Source organism: Melozone crissalis, unplaced genomic scaffold (genome assembly GCF_028551555.1).
Source record: "Melozone crissalis strain CALT ecotype California unplaced genomic scaffold, PUWL_Pcris_2 ptg000023l_1, whole genome shotgun sequence".
Lineage (NCBI taxonomy): Eukaryota > Metazoa > Chordata > Aves > Passeriformes > Passerellidae > Melozone > Melozone crissalis.
The window spans coordinates 3669505-3685237 of record NW_026535801.1 but is presented as its reverse complement, the minus strand read 5'-3'; the positions used below and the strand labels follow the sequence as shown (position 1 = coordinate 3685237).

General features: G+C 46.2%; 1 protein-coding gene across 10 annotated transcripts in view; it reads left to right on the top strand.

The window, feature by feature from the left end:
• The window catches only part of AGAP1 (ArfGAP with GTPase domain, ankyrin repeat and PH domain 1), a 321395-nt gene that overhangs the window by 192569 nt on the left and 113093 nt on the right, over positions 1 to 15733 (top strand). For all 10 annotated transcript variants that reach the window (XM_054277889.1, XM_054277883.1, XM_054277881.1 and 7 more), the window contains 2 exons: positions 2910 to 3014; positions 14638 to 14806. In XM_054277889.1, the coding sequence (XP_054133864.1) occupies positions 2910 to 3014; positions 14638 to 14806 (274 nt within the window). The remainder of the gene's footprint in view (positions 1 to 2909; positions 3015 to 14637; positions 14807 to 15733) is intronic.

Sequence of the window (15733 nt, the reverse complement as noted above, 5' to 3'; positions counted from 1 at the left end):
GGCAGGGACTATTTAGACCCAAAAAATTGGTATTTGGAGTAGAAGATTTATGTAGGCTCTTCCTGCCTAGCTTGGGGACTCAATGGGATTTTTCCAGGGTGTTTGGCAGTGACTGGGGACGTGCCCAAGCTGCCTCTGAATTGCCTTGGAGGTGCCAGGGGCCAGCAGGAACCCCTGGATCTCATTTCCTCAGCACAGGATCTGATGTGACTCAAACATAGCCACAATGTGACTGAAGCAAGGGACTTTTTTTTTTTTTTTTAAATAACATTTCCTGTCATGTGGGCCATTTTTTTTACGTGTAGCTAACGTTAAAGTGCATTTATAACTGATCTAAACTCTGATTCTAAGACCATTTCTCCAGACCATTCTATAAAATTACCACAAAGTGGTGGCCTTGGGGATAAAATCTGTGGTTTATATGGGCTGCTTTGCTTTATAGCACTTTAAGTTAGCTCCTTGTATTCACAGCAGTTTGCTCTCCAGGTACTTCAAGATACTTTTAATTATCACATAATGTGAAAATGATTCTGTTTGCCAAAGGAATGCCTGAAGAAAATGGATTGGGAAGTCTGGTTTGTGAGCTAGGCACAAATAGGTCCATCATCCCTATTCAGTTCTGAGCTGGGTGGGTTGGTTTTTGTTTGGTTTTTTTTACATCAAAGCACAGAGTTCTGCTTTAAAAACATGGTAAAACCTCATTTTGAGTAATTTTCTTCATTTAGATCCAAAACTAGAATGTCATAATTCCTACTTAGATAGCAGCAAAACTTTAAGTAGTAAAAATCATGACGGTCATAGATTTTTTACTCTTTATTGAGACTATAATTGACACAAATTGAAAATTATGTAAGTAATAACATGTTTTCTGTATAACAAAGGGGCAGTTAAAAAGTTATGAAATATGTACATTTTACTGGCTTCAAAACTTGAAAAAAGAAGGCAAAGGGAAAAAAAAATCCCCATTGTGATCCTTAGTCCTTTTCCCCCATTAGAAGGTCTGAAGAACAAACCAGTGAAGAGAAACAGTAATTTTTGATCCCCACGGCACAGCACTAACTAGAATTGGGTCCCCCTAAACACCAGTGCTGTGCTGCAGGTGAGGTATGAAAGATGGGAAAGGTGAAGAGACAGATCACCTCCTATAGACAAACAGGAGAGTCAAAGGCAGAAATAAGCTTTCATTTTTTAATAGAAGAAAACAACGGCTGCAGGCGCCGGCTGGCAGTAATTGGGATGAGCGGGAGCTTTTGTGAGGAGGCGTTTCAGAAGCCCCGTTCTCCTTGAAAAAGTTTGAGTTCTAGCAAGGAGCAGAACAAAAAAAAAATAAAATAAAAAATACAGACGTGTGGCCCAGAGGCAGGCAGAAAGTTGGGAGTTTGGATCACTGTGCTGTTCAGTGTCCAGCAGAGCTTTTCTTCATGGTCCCACCATGGATGGAGTGTGTTGGGAAGGGTTCTCCTCTGAAGTTCTGCTCCAGCTGTGTGGCCAGGAGCAGGGCTTCTGCTTGAGTGGAGCTGACCTGTGTCCCCTCCTGGCTTTGGGACAGGGTCTGCAGAGGGATCACTTCATAAAGCTGCAAGTTTAATGGGGAAACAAACAGTGGAACTCGTTTTCAAGGCTTAAACCACTTTTAATGACTCCACGGGAGTTGGAAGCGCCGTGCTTGATAGGGCATCTTTCTGTGTTCTGTTTTCCCTTTGTTTTAATTGCCTTGCACAGTGAGAAGGGGAAAACTTGTTTTATAGGGATTAGGGAGCTGAAGTTTGTGTTGGGTGGATTGCTGGTTGGGATTTATTGAAATGGATATGTGTCTGCTTTGCTCAGAGCTTGATCTGTGACACCAGTGTGTCCCTGTGGTGGGTACTGAGCATGGGATCTCCACTGGACACTCCAGTAAGGCTTTGCACAACCACAACACTGCCTGGATCCATTAGGAACTGCCTTCTGGCTTGGGTTGAAAATTAAAATTTCCTAAGGAAGCGCATCCTTCGTTTACTACCTGGAGAGTTCTACAGCACATGGTATTTTATCTTTCAAAATGAATTTCGGTTTTGCAGCTGAGAACAGGTCAATGTACAGTAGCAGTTCCTGTCTGTTTGTCTGTTGGAACACAATGATGACTTTTAATCTTTGCTGTTGATGAGAAGTTGTGGCTGCCCCATCCCTGGCAGTGTTCCAGGACAGGTTGGACAGGGCTTGGAGCCATCTGATCCAGTGGAATGTGTCCCTGCCCATGCTGAGGGTTGGAACTGAATTTTAATGTCCCTTCCAACCCAAACCATTCTGGGGGGGATTCTGTGACTGTTGTCATTCATCCTTGATTGAATATTGTGGAAAGGAGATTCACTTTGCCCACCTCCTTTCTTCTCTAGTCACTCCTCTGTCATTAAATTTTCCAGGATTTACTTGAAACACTTTGTATTTGCTCTGGTTCTGTTTTGTTACTCTTGCCTGGGATTGGGGTTTCTTTTGCTGGAGTGAGGGGTTTCCATGGTGGTGTCCCCCTTTTGCAGAGGGAATGAGAACACAGCTGTGTGCTCTTCTGTGGGCATGGAATCCCCAGGAGATGCTGGAGGAAGAGGCCACACAGCAGGGTAATCCCTCAACCTGGGCTCATCATTTATTTTAGAGGGTTAGGAAATGCAGAGCAGGGTGTGTTTATCCATTGGGAATCCATGTGGGTCACACCACAGTGTGCTTTCCTGAGGCATGGAATTCAAGGAAAAAGAGGGTTTTTCTACCCACTGGACAAAGCCAGTGGAGGGAATGTGCATTGTGGGAGAAGAAGGGGAAAGCCTGTCTGAAAATGCTCATCTGGAAAGGCAGTTCCTCTTCTCTCTGTGTCTTAGGCAGTTGTGTGTTGTTTGTGCTGCCATTTCACCTTTTCCCTCTCTGTGCCCCACCAGGGGATGCTGCTGAAGCGGAGTGGCAAGTCCCTGAACAAGGAGTGGAAGAAGAAGTACGTGACGCTGTGTGACAACGGCGTGCTGACCTACCACCCCAGCCTGCACGTGAGTACCCCTGCCCTGGGAGCCCCAGCCCTGGCAGCAGCCTCAGCCAGGCCTTGGTGGCACCTCTGTGCTCAGGAGCTTCCTGCCCTCTCCTCATTGCCCTCCCTCCCAGGGAACCATCACCTGAGGTCTGAGTGCGCCCCAGTTCCTCTGACTCCTCTGGGACTGGGGCTTCCCTGCATCCCAAGAGCCTGCTGGAACTGTTTAAAGCCTTCATTTCCTGCTTTGTTTTCTGTTTTATTTTCTTTTATGGGCTTGTTGTTGATCCCAGGGTTAAAAACCAACTGGTTTCACAAGAAAAAGTTTCCTAGAGGTAGTAAAGAGTGAGGAGAGGTCTTTGTCAGTGTGCAGGGCTTGTGGTTTATTCAGGAGTAATTCTGAGCAGCTTTTTGGAAGTTGCATAGCCATTAGAAACTGTACTATACAACTTTTCCATGTTGAGGCATCTATCCTTGTCCCAAGGATGCTGTCTGTCCCTCAGAGTGTGTGGCACAACTCCTAGTCGGGGGTGGAAGGAGCACAGAGATCCCACTCACGACTAGCCCACCCCAGAAATCATGGTGTGACCCTCACCAAGGTAGAATATGTATTATACATATATAAAAATAGAGACAGACAGACAGACAGATAGATGATAGATAGATAGATAGATAGATAGATAGATAGACAGACAGATAGATGATAGATAGATAGATAGATAGATAGATAGATAGATGATAGATAGATGATAGATAGATAATAGATAGATAGATAGATACATACATACATATATAATAGATAGATAGATAGATAGATAGATAGATAAAGATAAAGATGTGAGATATATGGATATTTGATATATAGATAGAAATATCTACCTACATATATAAATATATAAAAATAAATACAAGTATATAAATATATATAAAGATACACATGTATGTGTGGTTTTATATAATATCTGATCTTGTATTTTATCATCATCCCACACAAGCAAATCAGAGGGTTGCCACTTGTAATGTTTTTAGGGCCAGTTGTTTCTAAACCTGTTGGTGGCATCTTGAGCTCCTGGTCACGTTTTTATTAAGGAGTGAAAATTAAGGTTTTGATGCATTTTCTATTAATTTTGGGGTTTACAAACCTGCACCTGGAACTGGCAGGAAACTTCTGCTTTAGCTGGGTGGTGTCTGAGGAGCATGGAGCCCTAGAATCATTAAGGTTGGAAAGCACTCTAAGGTCATCCAGCCCAGCACTAAACCCCCTCCCCAAGTGCCACATCCATGTCTGGCCACGCTGATGCTGTGCTTGCCCCTGTCTGTGGAATATTAGCACTTTTTCCCTGCCTTGACACAAGGTTTTATGGTCTCAGGTCCTGCCATAATGATGCTTTGCTGTGGTTTCTGATGTGATGTCCATGTCTCTTACACATTATGTGGTAAATGAGATGACAAGTAGCTTCCAGGCATTGCTGCTTCCCATCAAAAACCTTGTCCCTCAGCCCTGATGTTCTGGAGCAGGGTTTTCACTGCTCCTTTGTGTGATGGAGCTCATGTCTTTCTGCCCAATTTTAGTGCCCAAACGTGACTAATTCTGCTGTGAAGTAGCCCTGAAACACTCAGATTTGTGTGTTGGCATTGCTCCCAGAAGGGAAGCAGGGATTCTGCATGTTCCATGGAGCACACCTGAGTGTGCCTCAGATTGTGCTGGTCACCAAGCAAGGATGAGGCTGTTGTGTGTGCCCTGGCCCCTTCCTGGCTGCTGGAAAAGGCTCTATTGTTCCTGGCAGGGCCGTGCACGTGTGAGCTTTCCATTGCTCTGGCAGACAATGGAGAAACTTCTCCTGTGCAGGCTCCCCCGGAGCGGCGGCGGCGCCCCCAGAGTGAGAATCCACTGAGGTTACACGTAATTACTTTGAGATTAGAGGTAAATCCATCGGAGATTAGAGGGAATCCATTTAAAGAAGAAGTAATTACCAGCCTGTAATTGTTTCCCTCTGTCCTCCACCGTGCCCCCCCACCCCAAGAAGAAGGTGCTGGGCTCGGTGTTGCCTTCTCCTCCTTGTGTGGATCAGAAGGGTTTGTGGGGGAACCACAGATATTTTCAGTCACACTCCCAGTACACTTTGTACTAAACTTTGTTGGCAGGAGCATCACAATTTCTTCTTTGGGATTGTCAGGTGAGAGGGTCTTCCCCCAACCAGAGCTCTGATACTGTGTTTCTGGTTTGGTTTTGCTGGTTTTTGTTTGTCAGTAATTTTTTGTTCCTTTTTTTTTTCACAAGAAAGCGATGAATTTTTAATGCTGTGCTTGCATTGCTGTCTGGGATAATTTCTTACATTGTTTTGAAAAATCAGACCTTATTCCTACCAAGTTTCCCATTAAGCAGCAGTGAAGAAAAGAGCTTTTGTTTGCTGTGTAAAGTCAGTTTCCCAAACTTGTGCAAAGCCTAGCTCTAATCAGATTTGGGTTGCTTCAAATGTGTATATCATTTGAGTTCATCAAAATGTTGGTTTTTTTATTCTGGAGTGAATTTTTAATTGCAGTGAAAGGTGGGCTGGCCTCTGGTGGTGGCAGAAAAAGGAAATCTAGGGGATCATTTGGTCTGTCCGGCCTGTGGTTTGAGTCAGAGCCTAACACCCGGTGCCAATTTGAAGGGCCAATTACAATGTTTAGTGGCTGATAGTGAGCACTGTGTTAAATATTGCTCGAGGTTTGGCCACAGGTGCATCAGTTGTCTCTGCCAGATGCATTCGGTAGCAGCTCAGGCAGGAAGCAGTGGTTTAAACACAGAAAATAGGTACTGCAGAATCCAGCCCTGACATCCTCCTTGAAAGCATTGCCTGCACAATGAAAGGTTTTGGGGTGGGGAGGGAAAAATCAAATGAGGCCCTTTTTTGCAGAGGAGGTGTCCCTGGGAGGGTCAGGCTGTTTGGCAGGGCAGCGTGCTGAGACGAGCGCGGCATTGTGCCAGCCTCACGAGCGACTCCCGGTGCCACCAGGTTGATGTTTGACACAATAGCAAAATCCCTCTCGTTTCTTTTCAAGAAAGTGGGGGGAGAGGGAAACGGGGGAAGAAAAATATGTGTACATAAGCACCCTACTGTTTCCTGACTTGGTCGTGTCAGGTTTTTTCAAGAGCCTCAAACCTTCCCGTCCCTTGGGACGCCGAGGAGCTGCGCCGATAGAAAATGGTTGGGGATAATGAGAGAGAACTTTGACCCTCAGGCTTCAAAGTTCACCAGAGCTCCCTATTCATCTTGGGCTTCTGGAGCAGAGCTGTGGAGTGGATCACTAAAATTCTGGCCGGCAAATTCCGTGTCAGCCTCCCCAAAGGGCCCCGGGGGAATTCGCCGAGGCATCTCCTGGCTTTTTAATGGCGGGATGCTCCCGGAATGCATTCACCAGGATACCTGCTGGGCAGCCTTGCTTTATCTGAGCCTTCTCCTGATGAATAGCTGATGATGTTTCACCACTGGCTGCCTGCCACAGGGCTGCCAGCGTGCCACGGGTCAGCACGTGACACAGCTTTAGCTGTGGATGTCCCTTCTCTGCTCTCGTGTCTTCACCATCGCTGCGCCTCGGTTATGAAAAGAAGGAAAAAGGGAAAAAAGGCTGAAAACAGCTATGTTTTGGTAAGGGGAGTTCTCCCCTTTTATGTTTAATTTGGTCTAGATTTGATTTCAGTGCTGGGGCACCTTATGGGGGAAGAAGAGCTTCTTAAATACATGAGAAGGAATGCCCATTCCCCTAGTGATGCCCACCTAGAACACAGCGGGTACACAAACCCCATGTGCCCATCAGGGTTGGTGTTTGCTGGCTGCAGCCTTTAACCTTCGCCTTCACTGGTCTAGTGTGATCACCTGGGGATTGCAAATGTGATTGAGGGGGGAAATCTGGCTTTATCTCCATGAGGGAGGTGTGGATTCACCTGGTTTGCTCAATTCATCTGACAGGAGCCACAGTTCCAAATTCTCCCCTAAATACAGTGCTGGCTGGCTGAGCAGCCCATGTGAGCGTTAGCAGTGTTGTTCTATCCTCAAATAGATTGGATTTTTTTTTTAAAAAAAGGCAGCATTTCAGCCTGATGGAGAATCAGATCCAACACTAGGCTAAACTTGGCACAAGACCTTCAGCAATACATTATATGGACACATTCTCTGGGAAGACCCTACAAACAAGTTAAAATTCCTTAAGGCTTGAGGTGTTGTTTGAGCTTTCTCTGCTTGGCCATTTCTTCCAGAAAAAGCAGATGGTGAGAAGCAGGAGGCTTTAGAGAATGTCCTCTGTGTTGGTATCTGGAAGTGTTGTACCTCCATGCATTTTTCTCAGGTCCCAGCATTTCTCTCAGAGCTGCAGTTGAAATTTTTGCTACCAGCTCTTGTGATTTTCCTGAACTGTTTGGAAACAGAAAGCCTGCTTGCAAATGCAGGATCCCATCTCCCCTCATCCTTGAGAGCAGTGTGCTCTCCTGTGTGGTCAGTCAGCCCCCAGAGCCTGGTGCTACTCCAGCGAAGGAACCATGCTCCCCTTCCCATTAGGAATATCCCCCACAGCTATCGTTGCAGCTCAGCTTTATTTCCAGGTTGTTGCCTCAGGCAGTTCAATAGCTCTGAAGTGTGTTGTTTGTGTTGCTTTAATAAAAATATTCATGCTCACATATTTCTAAAATACCATCATGTATGTCCATTTTTTTCCCCCCTGTTTTTGCTCTGAAGGAACGTAAAGTTGGATGTTGGCTGGCTCTGAAGGGCCTTTCAAGTGGCATTTCCTAAAAACAGCTAATCCTCAAATCAGTCTTTAGGCTGACAAAAGGACCCTGGAAGTGCTCAAGGCTGGGCTGCAGAGGGTTTGGAGCAACCTGGGATAGTGGAAGGTGCCTGTCCATGGCAGGGGGTGGAACAGGATGAGCTTTAAGGTCTGCCCCAACCCTAACCACTCTGGGATTCTGTGGTACTTTTCATATGTGATGTGGCTCTCCCTCCTGAGAGAGCAGTGATCAAAAAAACACATCCTGCAGCTTGAGTATTGATGAAGATAAATCTGAAGCTTTATTTTAGTTACTGTTGCATCAACTAGCATGCCTAAAACATTGGTTAGGATAGAAGAAAATTAATGATAGGAACAGTTAAATATGAGTACAGTAATTCCTGATTTTTATAAAGTGCTGTAGCTGTACAGATCACTCAGTCACTTTCGAGCTTCTTGGAAAACTTCTTTATTGTCTTAATCTGAAAGATGTAATGGAGTGAAGATAAATTTGGGAGAAAAATATAAAACTGAAGATCACAGCAGCCCAGAATATCCTAGGTGGGAAGTGACCCACAAGGATCTGTCCAGGCCTCTGTGCCCCCGAGGGAGTTGACACTCAGTAGTGTGGCAAACACAATTGTGCTTTGGCAGAGCTGCACAGGCTGGAGCAAACACACATTCCAGTGTCTGTCTGCCCCTTCTGAAAGCCAAGGGAAATTCTGAGGGTCAGAATAAGTTGCAATTTAAAAGGCAAAAGCCAAGCTAATAATTAATCAGGGGGGTTTATAAAATTAGAGCTTCCTGTCCAGCCGAGCTAACTGCTGTGGGTATAAATGCTTCATAAATTACTCAGGATGGTAAAACTCTGGTTTGTCTTTTACAGCAGCTCTCGTTACAAAGGCTGAATGAGAAGTGAAGTGCAAGGGGAAGAGTTTTCTTAAAATGTTATGCAAATAAGGGGTCCATTTACAGAAGGACCAACATTTTGTTGTTGTGTTCCAAGTCTTGCCCTGACTTCCTCCCCTGCTCCTGCAACACTGATGGAGCTGGTTAACACCACGCTATAGATATAGCCAGTGCTTTTTATTACTGAAATTTAATGTTCTTGATTCCCAACGTGAAGCAAACAGATTCATGATGCCCTTCCTTTTGTCAGGACAGAGCACATTGGGGCGATCAGTGTTTTCCAGAACGCATTCCCATTCCTCTCTTCTCCTCAGAAAATAACATTTCATGGCTCTCCTTAAGATTAACTGTGTATTATGAAGCTGAATGACATTATGGCCGTGTTTATATGCGAGAGGGGGGGACAGCTAATTCCCCAGGACCATTTGATGAATTTATTCCACTGTGGCTCACATCCCGACGCTCCATCCACAGCTCAGGCCCTTCCTGGGAAAAGCAGCGAGGCTCAGGACTTGGGGAGACTTGTGGGGTTTTTTTTTGTTGCCGTTCCTTCTTAGGTGTGCCCGTGGCCCCACACGGAAACCAATCAAGGAGCGATTTATGTTCATTAAGGGCTTGTCAAAACTGAAAAATTTTCTAATCAACGGCGATGTGGCGGCGGCCCCTCCATGGCTGGGAGTGTCGCCTCGGCGGCCGCGGCTCCGCGCCTGTTACAACTCTAGGCTAGGAATCTGCTGATGATTACATTAGGCTAAGCTGCGAAGTAAATGAACCATGGCTTATTTAGGTGCAACTAGCTCCAGTGTAGTCCTGCCCCGCAGGGCACTTTATAGCATTTTATGGCTTTAAAATTAGTGTAGCTTCCCATTTGCTGCAGGGTGCTGCATGTTATGCCTTTGAACTCAATAAGCAAAGGGAAGGGGGCCTTTTGTTTTTTTCTCCTTTCCCCCCCCCCCTCCCCTTTTCTTCTTTTTGCAGTTTAGCAATTTTGTTTTGCATCTTTTCCAGACGGCGTTTTGCAATAAAAATGTCTGACTGCCACGGAGAGGCACAAAAGTCAGGGCTCCATCCAATTTCCCGGGCTGCTCTTGGTTTGGGGGGAAGAGGATTTGGTTGTTGCTGAGGGTGAACAATAGGTTTTGTGCCTCCAATAGGTCAGCTCACAAAATTGGAATTGTCTTTCAAAAAATACGCTGCACACAGTCTTTGAAATGTCATCCAGAGGTGCAACCATAAACTTCCTTTTCCATAATAATTTTTATTACGCCTCAGATCAGGAAACACTATTTCAACCTCAGTAAGTGGAGCCTTAGGAGTGTTACATCTGATTGAACAGTGGGGGACAACTGCCACAAAATGAAGGTGTTTTTTATGGAATGGTTTGGGTTAGAAGGGACCTTGAAGCTCTTCTCATTCCACCTCCCTGCCATGTCTTCCACTATCCCAGGTTGTTCACAGCCCCATCCAACCTGGCCTGGGACACTACCAGGGATAGGTTAGAAGCTCATCATCTCTCAGTGGAAACCAGGCAGAGATCTGGGGAGGATTTTTAGTCTGGACCTGTTCCTAGTGATGGAAAAACAGGCTTTTGAGAGCTCAGAATAGCTGAAAAGGACCAAAAAAGTGTGATATTCATACCTGTATACCATTATAGCCTTGGAAAGTCACTGCTCTTGGAGAGTCTCTCATTTCATATGTGGTGCACTGGAAAAGGATGGCAGTGGGACAGATGGAAGAAAGATGGGGAGACCTCGAGGAAGGAGCAGATATTATTTTGCATTTTAGTGTTGTGACACATGGCTTATCCCGAGGTGAGTGATTTCAATGTGAGCTTGGAAACCACTTTGCCCAGGGTAAAACTGTAACCCCAGTGAAGGGCTTTCTCCCTCTCCACCACTCTTGTATTATTTGAAAACCCTCAAACTCTGTAACGTTTTTTATATCCATGTTTTTGATAATCTGAGCCATGTCTTTAACTTCAGGATGGCTCTAGAGCACAAGGACAAGGGGGAATGGCTTTAAGTTGAAGGAGAGTGGATTCAGATTGGACATTGGGAAGGAATTCCTCCCTGTGAGGGTGGGGAGGCCCTTGCCCAGAGAAGCTGTGGCTGCCTCATCCCTGGAAGTGCTCAGGGCCAGGTTGGACATAGGCATCAAGCTGGCGCCACACATAGCCTGGGTTCAGCTTGTGGCCCTTGGTGGAGTGTCTCTGAAATCACTGTGATGTGCGGCTGTAAATTCAACAACTGCTGGCATTCAAAATCCAGAGACCCCCCCCAAAACGGGGGTGTCACTTTTTGGGTAGGCTTGTTTAGAAAACATGATCATACCCATTTGCTCAATTTGCATGTCTGAAAGGCTCCTGCTCAGTTAATTGGTTAAATTAATTTCTGCTCTTGTAAACAGAAAAAAAAGCTGCTGTATGAGGAGCAGGACTAAAGTAATTTTACTTTACATTATTCTGTGTCATGGCGCATCGTTCCTTTCTTACTCAAGGCAATTCATTTTGTGGGGCTGTCAAGTAATGTTTGGCGTCATCTTCAGTCAATGCAGCTTTTTTTATTTCCCCCTGATATTTTAACAGTTTATTTAGTCCTGTAGATAATGGTCAATGGCCTTGAGTAGTCAAATTAACACCTCGGTGGCGCCGTAGCGGGGCGGTAACCTGGGGAGGAGGAGAAGGGATGGGGATCGACGCGGGGAGCGCGATTTGGGGATTATGGATTGATGGATGCCGAGGCAGCATCGCCCTGCTCTGACTAAGATGGAGCTGCCAGTTAGTGCTGACTGCAGGCCATGGCCTGCCTGGTGTCTCACAGCTCTGAGCCAGGATGGAGACCTTGGGTAGCCCTCGGATCCTGGGATCAGCAGAACATTCCGCCAGCCGCCAGAACCACAGACAGCGCCCGTTGGATCCAATGGAACGGCGCCCGTTGGATTCAATCCCGTGCTTCCTGCATTCAATCCTGTGATTCCGGCATTCAGCCCTGTGCTTCCTGCATTCAGTCCTGTAGGGATCTCTCTGGGACATGGCTGGTGTCCCCCCTGCCCTGGGAGGAGCAGGGGGAGCCGCGTTAAGCCGTGCTGCTGCTGCCAGCGAGCTGCGAGCCCCGGGTCCCCCCTGCCACAACTCTCAATTGCTAGCAGGTTTCTCTCACTGCACCTCATTTGCATCTGGGACATCAATTAGCATGTTTGTTGAGGCTAATTGAATGAAACTCAATCATAGCTCTTAATTGCTTGACTATGTGAAAAGAAATCACATTAATGCAGCTAATTAAGTGTATGGCAATAGATGCAACATAATTAGGAGCGAAATGTAAAAAACAAGCGGCGGCGGAGGTGCGAGCGCGGGGCGTGGGGGATCGAGGCGCCCGCGTCTCCTCTGCGCCACGTGTTTGGGGAGGGGTCCCTCTGCTTTGCTGCTGCCTTTAATTTCTATTTTTTTATTATTTTTTTTTCCCCCTGCCTTGCCGAATGATGAACGCGGACAAGTTGAGAAGAAAAATGCAAATGGATTCGCAATTACTACTTTTTCAAGCTGTTGAGGGGCAGAAGATGGCACGTCTGGGGTGGCCCACTGTTGAGTGGGCTCCAGGGACTTGTTAAGTGCTGTTTAAAAGTACTTGGCTTTGAATTACCCTCATGCCTTGTTAAAGGGTTTTTTTTTTCCCCTTTTTTCTCGGATCAGCATTTTCTACAACTAACATCTTGGGGAGTTATCCCTGTACCATTTGCATATCAAAATCCAGCTTGCTGTCTTCTCTTTAACGCAGCATATTCCAGATGACAGCAAGACCCTCATCTGTTCTAATCTGATCAAACCCTCCATTGCTCCTCTGAAGCCCCGGCATCATTTTGTAGTTTGAACTTTCATTCCCCGAGCGAGCCGAGGATCTGAGGGGGCTGGGAACGCTCTCCTTGCCCTCCCCTCCTCGGGGAGACCGGCAGATTATCGCCCTGCACCCTGCCCACGATGAAAGGGCCTTTATTATTTACATTTGATATATCCCCATAAATATTTAAGCTGACATTAATACCTACCCAGCATCTGTTGTGGTTCGGGCGCTTCGCTCCCACGGCGGCAACTCATTGGTTTTGTGTTTGCTTCCTCAAGTGGTTTTGTGGCTCACCTCAGCCTGCTTTGCACCCAGCCAAAAGGCCTTTAACAACACCCTGCCACATCTCAAGTTGGGAAATCACCACCAGCCTTCATCTGAGCTGCATCCAAAACCCCCTTCTCCAGCTGAAGTTGGTTGTAGGTTAAATAAAACTGTTGGGAAAGGGCACATGCTGAGGTTTAGTCACTCCCTGATTAAACCTCACTTTACAGCCCACAAGCAATGAATGCTCACTTATCTTTTGCTTATTGTATTTTAATTTGTGAAGAAGTGACACCCGAACAAGAAAGTTCTACTGAGTTAATGATTTATGGATGAAAGGTGTTCTCCAGCACCTAGTAAAGGAATTTTCCTGAGTGGATTGCTTTTGTTTTTCTCTTGGCAGCAGAGCACCGTGTCCTCTCCCCACTAATTGTTCAGACACCACCTTTTCCTGTTAGTAATTCTCAGCTTGGGAAAAATAAGCTGCTGTGATGGCTTACTTCAAGGGTTTTATCACTGATTTCTGTTAACTATGAAGAAATTATTGCTGGTACAGGTTTTTGATGGGTTTTGAGCAGAATAAATAATTTGTGCTATAAAAACTGCCAAAGGTGAAAGAATCTTGATGAGGGAGCAATCAGCTCCCTGGATTGTGGCAGCAGTGATAGAGATTTTGGGTAAATTCAGGAAATCTCTTGTAAAGTGGGAGCCCAGATCTTCTCCCAGCCACCTCAAATCGCTGTTTTTCTCTCGGGGTCCTTAATCCCAGAGTCCTGAGTGGTCTGGGTTGGAAGGGACCTCAAAGCTCATCCCATTCCATCCCTGCCATGGCCAGGGACACCTTCCACCATCTCAAGCCCCATCCAACCTGGCCTTGGACACTTCCAGGGATCCAGGGGCAGCCCCAGCTTCTCTGGGCAGCCCAGGTAGCTTTTTGTGCAGTGCCCTTGCCCCTTTTCACCCCTGATTTTCCTCTCCTGTGCTGCCCCTCTTGCATGTCCTCTTTAGGAGAGTGTCTCTTTTGTTGCTTTCCATGTCACTGTAGTTGTCCCAGTTTCAATTATTTTTTTCTGGAATGTGAGTGACCACAGCCCTGTGTACCAGGAGATGGGAGCTCTGGTGTCTTGTGTGCTGCCTTTAACATTCACCATCTCTCCTGGAAATAGCTGTGCTGGTGTATCCCAGGATCAATTTGCCCTCTGATAAAAACACCCATGTCCATTTGCTTTTCTGTTTATTTCCCCTTTGTGGGCTTTCCAAGCAAGAATTAGCAAAATCCTTTTCCACTTCTGGCTCCCAGTGTTTGCTCTAATCAGATGTAATTTGCATGATTTTTTCCCCTTGGATGATGTTTTGTGTAGGTGCAGGAAGGGTCCATATTGTAAGGAAATAATGTTGGAATTGCTGAAACCTTCCCTGTTGGTGCCCTTTGGTAACTTTGGTGCCTGCTGACCCATTCCAGCTAAATTTGAGGGAGAAGGAGATGAGGGCATAAAACACTGGCAGAGAGGAGACACAAGTGAATGTGCTCAGGAGGGACACTCAGCCTGGTCTGCTCCTCATGTTTGGGACCTTCAGCTGGTGAATTCCCACACGTGGCTGTGTTGTGAATCACCTCTTACCCAGCTGGAAGTTAGAGGGTCTGTGAGAAAGCTCCAGATTTTTAGGGTTAATGTGAAGTGTGGAAGGGATTATCAGGAGCATGGAAGGAAGGGGAAAACCATATGGTGGGTGCTGGCAGAGGGTGTAGGGTCAGAGCCTTGTGAAACCAGGTTTGTTAATTGTGTTAATTCTCCAGAACTCCCTGTCTGATGCTGTGTTAATTCTGTTAATTCTCCAGAACTCCCTGTCTGATGCTGTGTTTGGGGTTTTCTCCTCTCTCTGCAGGATTACATGCAGAATGTCCATGGCAAAGAGATTGACTTGCTGAGAACCACTGTGAAGGTCCCTGGCAAGAGGCCGCCCCGAGCCACCTCAGCCTGTGCCCCCATCTCCAGCCCCAAAACCAACGGCCTCTCCAAAGACATGAGCAGTTTACACATCTCGCCAAATTCAGGTAAGGGAGCGCCTGGCATGGGGGGAAATGGGAGACAATCTGCATTTGCAGCGTCTGTAGGGAATTAGCATGAGCAGCTGGGACAGGGATGGATATCTCTCCATCACTGGAGGGGTTCCAGGCCAGGCTGGTGGTGCTCAGAGCAGCCTGGTGGTGTGGAAGGTCTCCCTGCCCATGGTAGGGGTGGAATTAGTTGAACTGTAGGATGCCTCCCAACCCAAACCATTCTGGGATTTACAAACCCACTGATGTGGAGGTTTTTGAGCCCTGACTGCTGATCTATCCCCCACAAGAGATTCTGAGTTTCTGGGTAGCCTTCAGTGTCTGTCTTTGTGTATTTGTTACCCTGTACTTGCCAAAGCCCTACATAATTTCACAGTGGTTACCATATGGGAGGAATCTATGATCTCTTATCTAATTCTTAGGAAAAGCAAACACTGTATGATCTGAAAGGGCTTTTTATGGCTTCCTGGTGAGACCCACAGCCCTTCTTTCCACTTTTGGAAAGTTCAGTATTATGCATTCTTCTAACAGCAAGATTCTTCTGTGGAAAGCTTTTTAGTTTGTTGGTGGAAGTGGTTTATAGCTCCTTCTGAGCTCTAAACAAAGATGTTTATTGTTTGCTGAAGTACTTGTCCATACAGCTAAGTGGATTTTAAAAAATTGCATTAAGGGAAAACATTGGAGACAATTTATCTTGTAAAATGCACAGCTTGTACAAAACTCATAATGGGCTAGTGGAAGTTCTGTCAGCATGTTTGGGATGACATCCATAAAAGTGCCAAGTGCCTTCTGCATTTATGGGTAATGCAGACACCTCCTGCATGTGCCAGCAAAACCATCCCCACACTCCTGTCCCTGTGCAAAACCCACTGGGGTGAGCAGCCCTGGCATTCCTGGATATTCAGGTGTCTTCTCTTGGACAAT